Below are 19,615 nucleotides of genomic sequence, written 5' to 3'. Positions count from 1 at the left end.
AGTTAACAGTACAAAACATGTTTTAAAGCTGTGCTATTTTAGTATGACTGAGGTACTGTTATAGTTTTTATTAATATTTTCAGTTTTTATTTAGTCATTTTAATTTAGTTTAGTAATAATGTTGTTTTTGTCATTTAGTTTTTTTTAAATGTCTCTCTCCCTCTCTCTCTATAATATATATATATATATATATATATATATATATAAATTAATTTTCATTTTAAATGAGAAACTACCAAAGCAAGAAAAAGGATTTGTCCTCAAATAAATAAATACCTAAATAAATAAATAAATAAACAAACCCTATTTTCAAGTAATTAAAAATTAATTTTCATGTTTTAATATTTAGTGTTCATTGCAAGATAAATAAAATATGTCCCAAAATAAAATTATTTACAGATTAATTAATATTTGATTAGTGGACGGTCAACACTTTACTCGCCAATTATTGAAAATGAAAAAAAGTAATAAGAGTTTCTGTTTTGTATCCTATTCATGAAAAGTGTGTTTTTTTTTGTCTGTTTCCTAAGACATACAAAGTATGATAACTCGATCCAAAAAGTGTCTCACACACCTGTGCACATGAATATGTTCATAGCGCCACTTAGTGGTAAAAGTTTAAATACACTTTTTTTCCCCCACAATTCTAACAGAAGCCACATTCACTCATATGATTCATATGTTGCACTTAAATTGCAACATGCAGATTAAATTGAGACAGGTAGTCTCTGAAACCTGCAATCTATAAAAACAGAAACTATGTATGATCTCATATGCTTATGCAAACAATCATGAGCAATTAGTATAATTGGACCGAGTACACATGTACATTAAACAAATTATCCTCAGAGTAATTACGGAAATGGACCTCAATGAGTGTGCTGAGATTAAAAAAAATATCCAACGAGACAACAACAGATCGATACGGTCAATACAGGTTGTTCTTTTCTCCTTTTATTTATTTGACAAACACTAAGATGTGCCAATCTGTAAAGGACTCCCATAAATTTCAAGGCAATAAACAAAAAAAATCATAAATCTCATTTAAAACATCACTGTTTGGTTTTAATTGGTATTGCAAACAAGGAATGTGTTTGAAATGCTGTAGGCCTGGTGTGAGAGAGAGCGTTTCACGCTAATGAACACGGCCAACGTGTTACTTTTCCCCTCCGCACAGCTCCAACAGGATCTTACGGTAATCGCCCGACGTGTCACCCTAGAAAACAAACAGAAAAGAGTTTCATGATGGGTTAAATGTTAGTACTGGATCAGAATGAGAGTCCAAACAGCTGATAAAAACATCACAATAATCCACACCACTCCAGTCCATCAAATAACATATCGTGAAGCAAAAAGCTGCGTGTTTGTAAGGAAAAAATCCATCAGGATATTTTGAACTTAAAGCCATTGGTTTCAGCTAAAATACAAGTTCTCTATAATATAGCTTTCTACAGGGAACAAGTCTGCTCGTCTGAATCAGGAGAGAAATATGCACAGATCAAGCACCATTAACAAATCAAAAGATTTCTAAAAAAATATGTCAGTGGATTTGATGTGAGAAAATAACAGACAATGGAGTCTTTTACTGGATGAAGTGTTATGGATTCTGGGCCCATATTGGCTAGAAAAACGGTTTACATGTAAAACGTCTTCATGGATTTGTTTCTTATAAACACACAGTTTTTCACTTTGCAAGATGTTAATTGTTATATAATATATAATATTCCGCGCTGGCGCAACTGGCTGCCGCTGCTCTCCGGTGTTTTAACTTTTACCTTTGTTGAGCTTCGTTGTTGAACTTCGTTTTGACTGACGCGATGAGGACTTACCATTTTTTCATCATCGTTTGGATTGTTCTATCGTCACTGCTCCACTCGGCGACTTCACTGTTTTTATATACAGCGACCGAGCTCTACCGGCTTCGGTGCTACTCTGCCTCTATCAGGACATTGTTTACCATCCCTGCCCGAAATACAGCCATCGTGGGTCTCGACGGGCTTTCAGGTATGATGACTCGAAGGCTATACGGTAGGGGTGGGCAAATCGATCTTAATATCGATAGTATCGATACCAACGTTGGTATCGATATCGGATCGATACTAGCGAGATTAGATCGATACTTTAGGTTAATTTCCTCTCCTCTACACTTAATATATTGCTTAATACATTCAACAAAGAATAGACATGTCTGTGTGTTTATATACCGCTCTTTTCACGTCTGGTATGCAAACATTACTGCTCCTCCCTGCTGTTATGCCATCACGTGACTCAGCGACTCCAAGCGCAAGCGGATATTATTGGCTACAGCGAGAGATGGAACGGTAGAAATTGCCACTGTGGCAACATCACCAAACTTATTCACCTTTTTCAACTTGGAAGTAAGTTTTTTTCATAGACTGTATGTGCGAGACTTCCACTTCATTAGGCACGGTAGGAAATCATGAGAAAATAACAGTGCAATAAATGGTAAAATTGTTTGTGCTATCCACAGTGTGTGTTTATAATTAAGACAATTAATTAAAATAATATGGTAAGAAACACCAGTTTGCAATACCAAGCAAGCAGCAAAACGAGCTGTTTTGTACAGTTTAAAATTGCTGGAAACAGATTAGACTGGAAGCCAGACCCATTAAATTTACCGAATTTTTCCCTTTATAACTCTTTTCTATGGGTGGAAAATGCCTAACAATGCAAATATCCACATAGCTTTAAGGTGAATGTAATATTTTAGTCATATCAACATGTGATTGTTAATTTTCAAAGTGTAATTGGTCATTTAAATGCATGTTATTAAAAATGAAAAGTATCGGTATCGGTATCAGTATCGGCGATACTTGCCCTGTATTTACTTGGTATTGGATCGATACCAAAATTTGCAGTATCGCACACCCCTACTATACGGTCATTCTGGACCTCAGCTCCGCGAGCAGCGAGGAATACTCGGCGGATTGTTGACCAGAGTGTCTTGGCTAGCTTAGCCAGATCGGCTAGCCCTTCACTGGGTGGTAATGAGCTCAAAATCGGACTTTTTAATGTATGTTCACTCTCTAACAAGGGTCTCTTCATCAGTGACATTGTGGATGATCGTAAGTTCAATTTATTCTGTTTGGTTGAGACCTGGCAGCAAGAGAATGACTTTTTAGAGTTTAATCATGCGTGTCCCTCGGGGTTGTTTATATTTCGCAACCTCGTATCTCCAGACGTGGCGGAGGTCTAGCCATACTTCACAAATCGACTTATAAAGTATCTCCGTTGTCTGTATCAATGTACGCTTCTTTTGAATCAGTTGCTTTATCTATCAGTGGTCCATCACCTACAGTTTTAGCTGTTGTTTATCGACCTCCCAAATACTGTAATGCATTCTTAGATGAATTTTGTGCATTTTTAACTTCACTGTGTACCTTATCACCTAATATTATTCTACTGGGCGATTTTAATATTCATGTGGACACTGCTAGTAAATCACTCACAAGGGATTTCATTTCCTGCCTGTACAGTTTTGGTCTCCAGCAATATGTGGACTTTAGAATGGGTCAGAAAGGCCACACTCCTGGACCTTGTTTGCTGTTCAGGTGTTACACCTCTGGACTGTACGGCAACTGCAATACCCTTATCCGATCATAAATTGCTTTCTTTCAATGTAAATGTTACACACTCTAGATCCAAGCAACAACGTTCTATGACATTCCGGAATATAAAAAAGATCAACCCCTCAGCTTTTACTGTTGCAATCACTGACCTTCCATACAGTGACCATCTCTCTTCCTCTGATGATTTGGTCTCCTTTTATAATTCTGAACTACGACAGCTCCTGGATAATTTTGCACCTCTTAAAACTCGGACTGTATCTTTCATTAACTCTGCGCCCTGGTTTACTCCTGAACTTCGCCAGCTAAAAACTTGTGGGCGGCGTTTGGAACGCCTTTACAAACGAACTGGACTTATGGTACATAGAGAGCTGTATAACGAACATGTTCATCTTTATAAAGATGCTCTTTCTGCTGCCAAATATGAGTTTTATTCACATTTAATTGAGTCTGGAGATTGTAATACTAAAGCTTTGTTCTCCACTGTAAATTGTATACTGAAACCACCTGACAGCCTTCCTGCACACCTGTACTGCACTGCTCAATGTGTTGAATTCATGTCTTTTTTTGGTGTAAAAATAACTGCTATCCACCAACAGCTGGCCTCTCCGGCTAACCCATATTGTAATTCATTATGTAGCATTTCAATCGATTCCCCTCTTACTCTTTTCTCTTCTTTTACCCTGCCATCTGAATTAGAAATTTCTAATTTTATTTATAAATCTAATTCTTCCACATGCTTACTTGATCCTATACCAACTCACCTGGTAAAAGACTGTCTTCCTTCTCTTTCTCCTCTTATAACTCGTATTGTTCAAACTTCCCTTAGTTCTGGCACTGTTCCATCATCTTTTAAAATAGCTGCTATAACCCCAATGCTCAAAAAACCTGGTGCAGACCCTAACAATTTAGATAACTTCTGTCCCATCTCAAATCTTCCATTTATGTCGAAAATACTTGAAAAAGCAGTTGCAGCACAGGTTCAAGCTCACCTTAGTAATAATAACTTATATGAGTGTTTTCAGTCAGGATTTCGCCCTAAGCATAGTACAGAAACCGCCTTGGTGAGAGTAACTAATGATCTGTTAATGGCTGCTGATGGTGGGTCCTTATCTATTCTTGTTTTGCTTGATTTGAGTGCAGCTTTTGATACCATTTCGCACAATATCTTGTTAAACCGTTTATCTGCTATTGGTATTTCTGGTACTCCTCTCACTTGGTTTACTTCATACCTTTCCAATCGTACACAGTTTGTACAATTAAAAAGTTTTCACTCCCATTCATTTTCTGTTAGCTGCGGTGTCCCCCAAGGTTCTGTCCTAGGTCCTCTGCTGTTCCTAATTGATCTTCTCCCACTTGGTAATATCTTTTCAAAATTTGATATTAAATTTCACTGTTATGCTGATGATACACAACTTTATGTATCTACTAAGCCTGATTCCATTCTTCCACCAGCCTGACTTACTAACTGTCTTCACGAAATAAAAACCTGGTTCTCTGCAAACTTTCTTAAACTTAACGGCAATAAGACTGAAGTACTCCTTGTAGGCACTAATTCTATTCTCTCTAGGTCCTGTAGTTTTTCTTTATCAATTGATGCCTCCTCAGTCTCTCCTTCTCGCCAGGTTAAGAACCTAGGGGTCATCTTTGACAGCACTCTTTCATTTGAAGCTCACATTAATAGTATAACCCGGATTTGCTACTTTCATCTCCGTAATATTGCTCGCCTGCTCATTTCTCTCCCACACAGTACTGCCATTCTTGTTCACTCACTTGTCACCTCTCGCATTGACTACTGTAATTCTCTTCTATTTGGTTTACCACACAAGCTTCTTCATAAACTCCAGTTGATTCAGAATTCAGCTGCTCGCATCATAACCCGCGTTCCAACTATACAACACATTACTCCATCTCTTCAACAGCTACATTGGCTTCCCATCAAATTTCACATTGAATTTAAAATCTTTCTTCTCGCATATAAAACTCTCCATAACCTCGCTCCAACTTATCTCTCAGATCTCATTCAGCCCTATGCTCCTTCTCGAATGCTTCGTTCTTCCTCAATGGGTCTTCTCCATACACCCACGGCTCGTTTAACAACTATGGGTCATAGAGCCTTTAGCCGTGCTGCCCCTCGCCTTTGGAATTCCCTCCCAGCTACCATCCGCAATTTAGACTCGTTTTCCCAATTCAAAGCTAAACTCAAAACTCACTTATTCAGAATAGCTTATCCTACATGATTACTGTCTGCACTCAAGTCTGATTTTTTTTTTTTTTTTGGGGAGCTGCTGTTTTCTTTTTCTTTTCATGGTTCATTGATATTGTTGCTATTTATTGTTGTTTTATTTGTTGCTCCTTGATGTACGGTGACCTTGAGTGATTTGAAAGGCGCCTTAAATAAAATGTAGTATTATTATTATTATTATTAATTGATGGACTGGAGTCATGTTGATTACTTGTAGATTGTTGCAATGTTTTTATCAGCTGTTTGGACTCTCATTCTGACGGCACCCATTCACTGCAGAGGATCCATTGGTGAGCAAATTATGTAATGCTAAATTTATCCAAATTTGTTTTTATGAACAAACAAACTCATCGACACACTGAATAAGTACATTTTCAGCAAGTTTTCATTTTTGGGTGAACTATTCCTTTAAAAGTTTGGCTTTGCTCTTGTGTTAGAGTATTTGTAATCTGTTGTTAATGACTTTCGAGTAATGTGTTTAGTCAAATATTCTCAGTGAAACAGCTGTGTCCCACCTTTATAAAGGAGTGAAGGGTCTTTCCATACATCTTGAGGAACTCTGCTTTGATGTCGAGCATATCGATCTCTGCACGAGCCACCATGATCCTGATCAGCACGCTATCTGTGGTGCCTAAACCCTAAGAGCCGAGAAACAAGAGAAAATATTACTTTTGTACTGGTAATATCCCTAATGTGTGGAAAAAGTAGATTAGTCGTTATTTTCATTTACCTTCATCGACTTGTAGAGCCTTTCAGCAAAAAATGCAGGCTTGTTTTTCAGGCATTTCACTGCAAATGTTAAGAGACGCTTTTTAGATCCCAGTATGCAATTGAAAATGTGATGATGATTGAAATATTGCAATACTCACAACTGACCTATTGCCAGAAATGCATCCTCCAGGCAGCCAGACATCTCCCTCTTTATGCTGTCTTCAATGTCCCGTCCAGCAATCTTCTGATACTCCTGGAACACTGAAAAGATGGATGCAATACTCTTTGAATCAGCGTGCAATATGCAAAGCTTCAAACGCTATAGTTGTCACATGATCTTGCACGTTTAATTCAATTGGCAGGATCTAGTTCAAATAAATAGCTAAATAAATGGTCGTTTATATCTTAAACTGACAAAAATTACGAAAACACACAAAGCTACTAAAATTAAACTGAACTTAAACTGAAAATGTAAAATGCTAATTCAAAATATTAATAAAAACTATCATAGTATATAAATAATAGTAAAATAACACTGTACTTTCCAAAATTGAAATGAACAGCATGAATAGGCTGAGATGTCTGTTCCAAACAACTTTATTTACATCCTTTCACCACGAGGTGGAAGTAATGAGTCTATTTCATTGTCCCAAGGTCATTTTCCCACTGTGCTGCTTTCTACTGTTACATAAGAATGATCACTTGACTGGGAAGCAGCTTTCTGTTATTATCTGGCACGCACACATACCTCGGAGTAAGTGGTTTCTGTTCCTCACACACAGCACAGTGAGGAACTTGACTTCATCTGTTCCCCAGTGAGCTTCACCCGCCTCGTAGATGTCCTGTTGGATGAGAAACAATTGAAAATTTTATCTAAGCAATTTCCTTTCATACTGTTAATGATTAATGAACATCTACATGACTGTTGTGTGCCTAAGGCTGAACCCCACACATTATAAAGGAGTTCGCTGATACTGAATATATATACAGAGACCCAAATCATATTTACAAACCTCAGCCAAAAGTAAATCTGTCACTACATTAGATAACAATTAAACAATAGTTATTCTAAAGAAAGGCACCACAAGAACACTTTTTCTGTGGCCACTGTAAGCGGATTCCAAAGTGAATGACTCTTATGAGCTGGTTATTATCAATAAATCAAAAAAATACCGCACGACCAGTGTAGTCTGAATACTCGATGAATGACTCTTATGAGACAATTCTTTTGAATCAGAAGCATGCAGCACAACCAGTGCAGTCCGATTTGCGAGAAATGGATATTTAAGTGAATGAAACACTTAGAGAGCCACCAGTGCGGTCCAACTAATGAATCTGTATGAATCTGTTTTATATAGGCTTATATTTCATAAGCAAATCAGCTTACAATGTTGTTTTTTTTGTACTTAATGCTCTTCACTTAGAGCACTTTGAGACTTCACTTGAGTCAGTTGTACAATGATGAACGCTATAGGTTTTGTCAGAAGTATTTTATAAAAATCATTGAAATTGAAAATAATTGAAAGTGTTTTTGACATGTCCAGTAGATTTAGGGGTCGCCGTATACTGAAGCACTACTATTGCCAAATCACACTGGATTTGCTAAGCAAGTAATGTCAAAGTAATAGCCAGTTTAAGGTAATCAGAACCCATTACACCACAAAAATTTAACATGTGCTTATTACTCAAAAAGCTACTGCTAACCACGACAAAATCCTCACCTTTGCATCCTGGACGGCCTGAGCCTCATCCACCTTGGTGCTCTCGTCACGCCCAGCCTATAAGCAAAGCAGAAAACAATATGTCCCATATTCCAAACTATCAGGGGTCACACCTGCCCCGGCCGGACACTGTGGATGGTGAAGTTTTGCATGGCAAACAAGAAGGGACGAGGAAAGGCATCAAATAATCTTCACAAATAAGATAATGCAGGTGATTTATTTACCGTGAGTAAAGACACCAAAACCCTCTGGAACATTCCAGATGTGTCTCCGCAGACATCGTCCTCAAGACTCTTGCCATGTTCTGTGATAATGACATCATCAGCACAAGAAAAGTCATTGAAAACAGTGTAATATGAGGAGACTTGTATATTCTGCACAATGCAAGAGTGTATATCCAAGTGTGAACTGTAGTGTATTATATGTACCTCTTTTGTAAGTAGCAACGATTTCCTTTATCTCAGTGGTGCTTCTTGAGGCCAGGATGTCAATTAGACATGCCTCCTCTGTCCCTGCACCCTGGACAAAGGTCAAAGATACTGTGATCAGTGACATATATATATATATATATATATAAATAAAATACACACACACACACCTCAATCGATCAATAATGTAAACTCACAAAAAGTATGGTACCAATGTCAAGTGATGGATAATACAACGTGACTAAATGATTACTATATTCATATATTATTTTATTTATATGTTATGGTACACCTATGTACTTCAAACAATACCATGGTACTGTACATGACCAAAACAACCAAGTCTATTTTTTTAAAGATTTATTTTTGCCTTTATTACAATAGGACAGTCTAGATCTGACAGGAAGCAAAATGGACTCGAGCTCGGGACACCCATAGCGCAACGGCACTGTATGTCGGACTGTATGTCGGCACATTGCCCACGAGGCTATTGGCGTTGACAAACCAAGTCTATTTTTGAAAAAGGCATTTGAAAGGCTGACGGTGATCAGGAGACACCTTATTTTTCAACATGGAAAAAACAGACAGTAATGTCTTTTTTTTTTTTTTTTTTTACAATATTATAATATTGTTATATTGTTGTATTTGAATGGGTTAAATGCAGAGCACAAATTCCAAGTATGGGTTACCATACTTGGCTACAAGTCACATCACATTTTTTTAAATTAAAGATAATGCTGCCCTGATCTGACTGCGTCAAATATATATATATATATATATATATATATATATATATACACACACACACACACACACACACACACACACACACACACACACACATAGGTTTTTATGGTTTACGCGGGGACTCTCCATAGCCATAATGGTTTCTATACTGTACAAACCATATTTTCTATCGCCCTGCACCAACCCTACACCTAAACCTACCCCTTACAGGAAACTTTGTGCATTTCTACTTTCTTAAGAAAAAAACAAAAACAAACTTATTCTGTATGATATATAAGCCTTTTGAATTATGGGGACACTGAAAATGTCCTCATAAATCACCTTCTCCTTGTAATAACCATGTCATACAAATTTGTGTCCTCATAAACCACATAAACATACACACACATAGTGATTGGATTTATTGTAAGTGTGTTTAACAATGATAATGCCAGTTTGTTATTTTAAGATGTGGAAGTAAGATATAATTACAAGAAGTAAACTGTAAAACTATTTGAGCTACAAACCAGTGTTTAGAATTAGGATAATAAATTAATATAATATGATAAGAAATACGAGTTTGCAACATGAAGCAGCATAATGGGCTGTTTTTGGACAGTTAAAACAGCTGGAAGCGTTTGACACCAGAAGCCTTGCACATTCAAGTAAAAATGCTCTCATGTGAAAAATAAAATACCATATGAAATGAGCTTTGCTTTACACATTTCCCAGTCCTCACTAACCTTGATGGCGTTTCTCAGCTCATATGCGTCGTACACCGGGGCGGGCATCATCAGGCCAACCACAACCATCTCAAAGTTTCCAGTAAGCTCTGACTTCAAGCAGTCAAGCAGTTCCTGAATAGGCATTTTAAAATATAGTGTGATTTACCACATGGGAATACAGTGTAAGTTTGTTTTTAAAATAGCACAGACAGCACATAAACCCAGGCTTTTCAAGCTTAAAATTCAAATATTTCTTCTTAGATATATTCATTCATGCTTTAAGCTTTATTTCCACATCCTGCATGTTGTAGACCAAAACTGTAATATCTGCTGTAAGTCTGGGTGGGGAAGGCATGTCGTCTCCACGAGACTGTACTGAATGCTGTCCAGAGCTTCCCCCACAATGACTCACACTTTCTTGCTACGTAGACAGCGCTGTAGTCAGTCTGTGTTTTTCCATTAACATAAGAAGCAAGACATGACCGTAACTTTTACTGATTCTGGCTCCCCTGACTGGCTTACAGAGTAACAGAGGTTTACAGATTAATCTAGGCCAGGGCAACCACCAGGAAGTGCAATAAAAGTCAATGCTGCATTCTTTATACCCGTTTATGATAACAGTCATGAAGCAGGGATGTCTCCCAAAAGATACTGTTTGTAGATGGACTCTCTGTTCCCTCACCGTGTCCACTGAAGAGTTAATGATTGCAGTCACCAGCATCTCTTATCAGCGATTCATACTCTGCTTTGTCTATCTTCATACTGGCTACAGAATCATCAAGAATTGTCAACAAAGTTATCTAATCACCTTATGTTTTATGTAAATACAACCTGACGGTTGCTCACACCGTCCCTGCCATTAGAACCTTCCACAAAGATAAGAACATGACTACAAGCTTCCCTAATTTCGACCAGGAAAACATGTTGTTTTGGTCCAAAGTGAGATCTGTTAATGATGGGCTACGGAGTTTTATAGATCTTACAGCAGAGTATGGCAACTGTTGGTTAAATTAAAGTATAGAGTATATTACCTTTCCCACGCTCTGTTTGAAAGCCTCCTTGATTTTCTGCCTTTGTGCAATAGTGCGACGAACGAGGATCTCAATGATAGTTGCCTCATTCGTACCTGGAATTCATTCAGGTTTGGTTAAAGTAACAGTTCATGCAAAAACTAAAAATTCTGTGATCATGTAGTCAACTTTGTCATTTCAAACCAATTATTTACTCATTTTGAGATTATCAGCATCAGCCGTTTGTCATCTTCAGCAAAACGCACTGATTATGGATATTGTTTTTTATTGTACTATTAAATGTATATAATAAATAGTATAATAAATATTACAGAAATAAGAAATAATGTTTTAACATTTTTGAAAGTCTCTTATGCTCACCAAAGCTGCATTTATTTGAAAAAAATACAGTAGAAATTAATATCATGACATATTAAAATTTACAGTAACTTACAATTTACTGTACAACGTTTGTATCTTAATCTATTTAAAAAAAATTTTTTAGAAACATTTCTTATTATTGTTAACATTGAGAAATATTTTTTATGGAAACCATGATACATTTTGTTAATGAAGAACAAAACAACAGCAATTATTTGAAACCGAAATCTTTTGTAACAACATAAGTGTCTTTACCGTCATTTTTGACCAACTTAATGTGTCTTTGTGGATTAAAAGTATTAATAAAAAATAAAGTCTTACTGACTGCTAAATTTTGAACAGTGTAGTGTTTCCTATATATAATTCTATATACAAGATCTATATATTTCTATGGTTTTTGTAGATAATGTTTTTTGTGACACATTACATTGTATATTCTGCAGAACTTCTCCTTTTACGTTCCATGAAAGACAGAAAGTTTGGAATGACACAAGGGTGATGACAATTTTCAGTTTCACATCTGCATATACATTTCTGACACTTTTGGAATATGCTTGTTATATAAAGTTATGCGTAAAGCCCCAGGCTGCACATCACATGCTTGTTCATCAAACGGCAAGAGATTGCTTCATTTTCTTGTACTGCACAGACATTTTTGACACTTTCAGAATCACAAGCTCACTGTTATTTAAAGTATCAAATTGCATGTTACTCATAACTCACTTAAGGCCAACAAGCGAGCCTTTGTCAAACAAGACGAGTGTGAGTTGTGTTTCGTAATACACCTCACGCTGAAATCAGCTGAAGGCCATTTAAGTAGAAATCTGCACTCTCAACAGCATGCCAAGCTCTAGTCTACAGCAGTGAGGAAACACCTTTTCGGTTAGGACGAATGCCAGGGAATCAACCTCTACTTTGCATTGGACCAAAGCCCAGCTGAACCACAGGTGTCAGCGCTGAGAACAGCTTGCAGGTTTCATTGGAAATGAAGAGAGATGTAGTTCTCTGATCTACCTGATAAGAAATCAACTGGCTGCATCATTTAAAATGCAACCAAGCGATAAAGATTCTCATTTGATTAAAATAGACAGAAAATGGGTCTTGTAAATACGCTCATCCTGAAGCCTGGCTCTGATTTGTCCGATCACTTACCAGCTCCTTTCATAGCACTGTAGATTTTCTGGGCATCTTCCTCTGGGTTGAAGCCTGATGCCTCCGTGACGGTTCCACGGTTACCCAACTACAGCAAAGAAGAGATAACAGCATCTTTAGACAGATTTAACAAGTGTGCAAAACCTAAGGATAAACTGACCCCTGAAAATGAGAGTTGCTGTCACAGGGCTGCTTGACAACTTATATATTTTTAGGCTCAGATTGTGTCAAAGGCAAAACTTTCTCAAATGTTAAAACTAAAATTAATTCTACATTATTTTAATTTAAAATTTAAAAATTAAATTCTCTTAAGCTAACCAAGGCTGCATTTCAAAAATACAGTAAAACAGTAATATTGTTAAACATGAATACTATAAATAACTTTTCTATTTGAATACATTTTAAAAAGTAATTTATTCCTGTGACCGTGAAGCTACATTTTCAGCATCATTACTTCAGTCTTCAGTGTCACATGATCCTTCAGAAATCATTCTAATATGCTGATTTGCAGCTCAAGAAATATTGCTTATTACTATTCATGTTGAAAACAGTTGTGCTGCTTAATATTTTTGTCAAAATTATTATACATCTTTGCAGGGTATTTATTTAAAATAGAAATCTTTTGGAACATTATAAATGTATAAATGTCTTTACTGTCTCATTTAATCCATTTTTGGAGAATAAAAGTAATTTAAAAAATAATAATTTACTTACCCCAAACACATTCTTTACTGTGACATAACTATTTTCTACAATCTTATATGTGATCTTCTTGAAAAGTTGCCACCCTTTTAAAATTCACATACATTCAGTTTTTCGACTAAATTAATTTCAAGCATTATTTGCCAGATTTTTGACTGGAAAATGAGAATGAACCAAATGATAATGTGTGATAATGATACAATACAATTAATTGCCTTTGAATCGTCTAGAAGTGTGATTAAATGCATCAAATGTTTACGAGAACAGTAAAAAAGATGGCAGTAACAATGTCTCTCTTTTTACATTCAAAATACTTTTCTTACCGCTGCCATTGTGATGGAGGAAAGGTTTAAGTTTTGAGATGAGGAGATGAGAACACTAAAGGCAAGAAATAAAAAAAAAATGTGTTAAATATATGGAAGCATTAAATATATGAAGCCATTGTATAGGCAACTGTACATATAAAACAAATACTTTTTAAACTGATAAAATGCAAAAGTGGTTTGTTATAATCAATTTTGTTTCATGCATTTATAATATATGTCTTTTGAAATCCACAAACACTAAAGTTTTATTTTGACACATATAACAATGAAACAGACCAGGGCTTCATTTCCCAAAACCATTGCAATCCTAAATTGTAATCCTATTGGTGTCAGTGGTTTCTTTGATCTACTCAGGCTTGCAATGATTTTAGGAAATGCATGCCAGTTTGTTTGGGTTTTATTTAAGTGAAATTTAGGAGTGAGCTCTTAATAACAGGGTTAATGACACTACTAAATAAATAACACCTTTGGATGCACAAACAAAATGGTTTCCACTTTACTATTCAGCTCATTAAGCAGAAGAGGCTCAACCGGTAATTAACAGCCTAATGCTCAGTATCAGATTCCCCTTTGGAACAATAAACTTAAAACCTTTTCTAACCCCCAAAACGCAGAGACATCTGACAGTCTCTCAGTTTTCACTTCATTGTGTTCTAACACTGACAGCGGCCCCATGACAATATAGTGCATCATTTAAGATCCTTTAATAATATATTCTTTGTATACAATGTGCTGTATGTTCAAAGAGCCTGTGAGTATTATATTTGACTCCTGCTGTGCAACTGCAACACTGTTCACAAACCTCTTTTGATTGAGCCTCAGTATCAGAGATTAATTAATTGACATTCAAAATGCATTTCAGCGTTTCATATAAAAGATTTAGCTCTTGTTTGAGAAAGCTCAGCGTATGCCTGCCAGTGTAACCCGCAAATTAAAACCCAAAGGAAAATGTTATTGCTCTTGAGTTTTCAGTCTTGTCATCAACTTAATAAGATTCCTCTGAAGAAATTAAAACAGAAACAAGAATTTTGACATAACAATTACATGAATAATAAGTCCATATTCCAATCTCTGATGTTTGGTATATTAGTGAAATATGTTCACCATTTTTTTTTTTTTTTTTATAATGTCAACATTTACTAAATGTAACAGTATGTAATTCTGCTTTCTAAAGACAGGTAAAAAAAAAATCAAGATATTTGCAATTTTTGTTTGTCGGAAACATTTGCATATCTAAAATTAACACTTTTTTTTGCAGTCAGCTTAATAAAAAGGAATTTATTTCAGATAATATTTTAACAATTCAACAATGCAAAAGCCAGTTATTTAATTTTGAAAACAATTATTTGATTTAGTTGTCTTTGTTGCATTTCATATTTCCCACACACAGTACAGGCCTAAATATACTGCTTTTATATTTTAACAAGAGGGTCCTTCACAAGGAAATCATCACATTTGGGGGTCCTTATAGCATCAAAAATGTCAAAAATCCTGATCTTGGAGAAACAGAAGAGATTATTCATTATTTTCCCTCTTGTGGTTATATCCTTCCTTGCTGACTATACTAGATCTAGGTCGTTGCCTTGTGTTTGTAAAGCATGAGGTCTAATTAATTTGCCATGCAAAGCAATATGACTCATTGTATTTTAATGAAAGCCACATTTGAAGGGATCATGTTTAGCAGTATGGAGTCACGTGACAGAATATGGGCGTTCAGTATTGTAGCAAAACGTTACGATAGAAAACTTCATTTTAAAAACAAGCTTCAATCCACGGTTAAGTTTTATTTCCATGGAGTGATTTCTATTCGCCTGTTGAATAAGTAAACTGATATCATAAGCATTCGTTATAGAGCGGAAAGAGACGCGAATAACATGAAAGCGAAGTAAAAGTTTTTTAGGAAAGCGGATGGGAGTATTTACTATCTTACCTTCTGAAGTGCTGGATTCAGAGATGCACGACACCCGTCTCTCTGAATGGACGTGAAGATTTGCGAGAATCTTTCTGAGTTTTGTGGGTGTTGGCCTGTATGAACAGAATCGTGTTACAGTTCCTCATTTACGGCCCCTCCTCTTTATATTACGTTGAGATGAGAGATTGAACAGTTCATAACCTGAGGAACAGTTTGTTGAAACTAGGACTCGCTTGTTGACACAATGATTTTTCACCCACATTATGATCATTCATAGGTCATTCATAGGTCCCGGACCTCCCATAAGCATTAAGGAGTACTATAGTTTTATTCAAAAACCAGGGGACCCCCCAAGTATATATTTTTGGGTGTTATGGGGGGTCCCCTGGTTTTTGAATAAAACTATAGTACTTGAAACATTGAACTAGTGAAAATGAAAGAATGAAAGAATTAAATGAAAAGATTCGATGGCTGTATTAAATTTAGACCTGCTCATGTTACATCGTATTTTATTTTTAAGCGTTTGTACAGCATTACTCATCATAACCAATCACACACGTTTCTGTTGAGCTCAGGAATGCAGTGGCCAATCAGAGGCGGTCAGATTAGTCATCGCTGAATTTTGCTCAGACTGAAACTTGCGAATTCCCTCATCATAAGCAATAAAAGTGCAGACGATAAAAGTAAGAGATTCATTTATCATACAGATTATAAGAGGAGCTATGAGTGCTTAAACACTAGCTAGACTGACTGAGTGCATTCTTTCACTGCATGATTCAGTCTAATAAAATGAAGAATGCTCCCAAAATTCAAGATGGGGCAGAAAATATGTATATTTATATAATTTCATATAGTTAATCAACTATATGATTATATACCACCCCAATAAATGTGATATTGATTTTATACAACAGTTCAATAAACAATAAGTTAATAGACTTACGTTTTAGACACCATATTGCCTATTTTCGCTCTATTTCGCCAACAAAAGATGGTTCCAAACACAGCCCCAGCAGTGTTTTGCGTGTCTGAGCAAAATGACAGTGTTTCGTTCCTGAATGAATCAACCGTTTAAATGATTCGGTTCAATCGCAATGACTCACTTAATAACAGTGACTTACTGCCACCTATTGGCAGTTTTAATTTCAGTATATATTTTTTAAATAATTTCCAAATATCAGTATTCAATGTTTTAGGATTAAAATATCAAAACATTTATGCATTTGTAACTGCAGGTTAAATGCATTCATGTCTTGCATTAAACAATGTGTAAATACATCTGAATGCCACTTCAGATGCAGCTTCCGTGTTTCCTCTGCATCGCAAAGATGAATTTTGTTGATAATGATTTTAATAATAACGATATTCTATAAAAAAAAACACTTTATAAAGGTAAAAATGCCCATAAAGGGTAAAAATCACTTTAAACTTGTTTTTAAAATATAAATATATAATTGCATTATCACGGATAAACACAAGTAGAACGCTGCCAGCTATCTTCCATCTGGCAACAAAAAACGTAATTTTGTAACTATGTAGCGGTTCTATAAAGCTGATAAGTGACTGATTATTTGCATAGGGAGTTACAGCATCCCCTTCTGGTACAAGTTGACAATTTAAAAGCACCCCTCCTTCACATAAACGTCTTTCACGGTTTCTTAGTCTTTAATCATAATCATGTTGTGCATCGTGAATCAATCAGTCAAAGAATAGATTTAAGGCTTTGCAGTAACTTACAGTCTGTTTTGCTGTTAAAGTATGACGGTAACGTTAGTGACCGATTTTTTTTTTTCGATTTTAGAATGGGTAAATATTTAAATATGAAAAATATTTTTGGTAAATACAGTGATAACAAATGGACAATGCACTCGTTTCCCTCTTGACAAAAACACAATTTAATGTCTTTCCAAAACCTTACATATGTGCATGTCCCACATTTTGATGACTGGGTTCCAAAACACATACAAATAAAGTAGAATGAATTCTGCTCATATAATATTTAATTTGACCTCATAAGGTCAACATTTTCTCTGCCCTGCTGCTGAAAGGTGGAGAAACGGCTTTAATTATTAAGAATTTCAGACTTTTATTATAGCGTTAGCTTCACGCTTCCGGTGTGGTTTCCGGTTAGCTGGCGCATCTGCAGCATCCGAAGCCGCAGACGAGAAACGCCATGAACAACACGCTCATTTCTGCCTGAATTTGATTCTGTCCGATTAAAATCAAACCGTATCCGTTCACCGTTCACCGGCGGAGCGCGCAGATGAGATGTGTCACGCGTCTGATCGGGTTTTGCAGGAATGCTAGCGTTAGCGCCTAGCTGAGTATTTGTTGAATTTAAATGATTATTTTTCATCAAACAAGAGACGAATTAATATGATTATGGACGTTTAACAAATTAAATCTTCTGTTAGTCTAATTAATATCCGCATGTCATCTGCTTTTCTGCGAAAAGTGGGTTGTTTTCAGAGGTTCTAATGAGCTGCACAGCTGGCTGACGATGGAGAGTTTGACTTTCATCCATCAAAACAATAATTTCTCTTCACTTTACATTTGAAGGTTAATTTTTCAACAGGGCTTAAATGTTTACATTGATTTCAGCTGTATTTAAGTATTTATATCGTGATATGGGCCCGTGTCCCGTATATAGACACTAACGTTAGACAAACACTTTAATCATATCAGGCCATCAATGATAGTTGCTGTTTATTTGGATATACTCAACTGTGATGCATTAATTTAGTACATATACCGTTTGTTTTCGTTTACTAGTACGTTTTTGTTGCTATACGGTTCATTTAAGCTGTGATCAGCACCAGCATTGGGCTAATAGTCCATGTTTGACAGTAATAGCTGATCTAGACCTCTGGCACCAGAACAACCAACCCACTTAAGTTTCTTAAAGACTCTCGTAAGTAGTTAAGGGTTCTTTGATACATCATGAAGAAGTTCTTTGACTCCCGGCGGGAGCTGGTGGGCTCTGGACCCGGTTCTGGAGGTGGAGCTGGTAGTTCTGGATCCAGCAGCAGTGTTGGTGGGAATTTTATCGGACGGGCTTTCACTGTTGGAAGACACCAGGTCACTGTAGAAGAAACTCTGGCAGAAGGTATGTCAGACTGATGTTTAATATTTTCCTTGCAGGCCTTGAACCTACAACCTTTTAGTTATCAAACAATATAATTATGTTTAGCTTTTTAGCTTTACAATATTTAATTGACAGAATTGATTTTTGAATGTCCAGATTCTCAAAAATAATTTTTAAAAATCCTAATCCAGTATTTGTGAATGCCTGAAGTTGTATGTATGTGTGTGTGTGTGTGTGTGTGTATATATATATATATATATACACACATATTATATAATATAATTTCTAATATTGTAGTAGCTTTTGAAGCAAGTTCAACAATGCTGATCACTGCCAAATGACCGAATGATAAATCTGCCTGGTCGACATAACGCTACTTAACGTTTTCTTTTCAATCATCTTGATATTCAGTGTTTACAGCAGTTAGCAGATACAGAATGCCTAATTTTATCCAGCAAACATGTAGCATGGCCTGATGGTGAACTGTGGTTAGATCTCAGCGCTCTTCTCAACTCCTCTGGCAGATTTATTTAGTGGCCTAAATCCTCTGTCTGGAAATCCCTGCTCATCTGTACTTTGGTGTTGACATGTCCTGCGGTTTAACATCTTATACACAATCTAAAACTGTTTTAAAAAGCATTTTACTGATTCTTTTAGATTTATTATGCATACAGAAAAATATTAAGCAGCACAACTGTTTCCAATTGGGGTGAGCGATATGACGTGACAAATTTTCTCTTTTGTTGTTTGATTAACATGACTGCTGTCACTTTAAGAGCTGCCCAAATCCAATCTTTCTCAGCTGTTTGCTTTTTAGGTGCTATAAGCAATATTTGAAAAATGCTTTTGACCACAGTGTCGGGCAGAGTCCCAAAACACACTTGCTGCCAATCTGCAGTAACGC

At 36.1% G+C, this 19,615-nt stretch overlaps 2 protein-coding genes across 4 annotated transcripts in view; one reads left to right on the top strand and one right to left on the bottom strand.

Moving 5' to 3' along the window:
- Window positions 1-923: 923 nt before the first annotated feature.
- On the bottom strand, window positions 924-15,782 carry anxa4 (annexin A4). Its single transcript, XM_058788967.1, has 13 exons — window positions 15,645-15,782; window positions 13,712-13,766; window positions 12,687-12,774; window positions 11,175-11,269; window positions 10,162-10,275; window positions 8,693-8,783; window positions 8,489-8,568; window positions 8,265-8,321; window positions 7,292-7,385; window positions 6,709-6,804; window positions 6,563-6,621; window positions 6,348-6,470; window positions 924-1,216 (listed from the first exon to the last, which is right to left on the bottom strand). Exons 2-13 carry the CDS (start codon window positions 13,718-13,720, stop codon window positions 1,157-1,159), a joined length of 966 nt encoding a protein of 321 aa, XP_058644950.1. The 5' UTR covers window positions 13,721-13,766; window positions 15,645-15,782; the 3' UTR covers window positions 924-1,156.
- Window positions 15,783-17,746: 1,964 nt separating this feature from the next.
- Window positions 17,747-19,615, top strand: part of aak1b (AP2 associated kinase 1b) — a 60,546-nt gene continuing 58,677 nt past the window's right edge. For all 3 annotated transcript variants that reach the window (XM_058788878.1, XM_058788877.1, XM_058788879.1), the window contains exon 1: window positions 17,747-18,732. In XM_058788878.1, coding sequence (XP_058644861.1) covers window positions 18,567-18,732 — 166 coding nt within the window. In that variant the 5' untranslated portion in view covers window positions 17,747-18,566. The remainder of the gene's footprint in view (window positions 18,733-19,615) is intronic.

Source organism: Onychostoma macrolepis, chromosome 10 (genome assembly GCF_012432095.1).
Source record: "Onychostoma macrolepis isolate SWU-2019 chromosome 10, ASM1243209v1, whole genome shotgun sequence".
NCBI lineage: Eukaryota > Metazoa > Chordata > Actinopteri > Cypriniformes > Cyprinidae > Onychostoma > Onychostoma macrolepis.
This window is presented reverse-complemented; position numbering and strand designations above follow the sequence as displayed.

Excerpts from the sequence above, each read along its gene's own strand:
- anxa4 (XM_058788967.1), bottom strand. Across the intron at positions 8,784-10,161 it reads AGCTGAGAAACGCCATCAAG|GGTGCAGGGACAGAGGAGGC; the intron begins GTTAGTGAGGAC and ends ACCTTTGTCCAG. Across the intron at positions 6,805-7,291 it reads CAGAAACCACTTACTCCGAG|TGTTCCAGGAGTATCAGAAG; the intron begins GTATGTGTGCGT and ends CCATCTTTTCAG.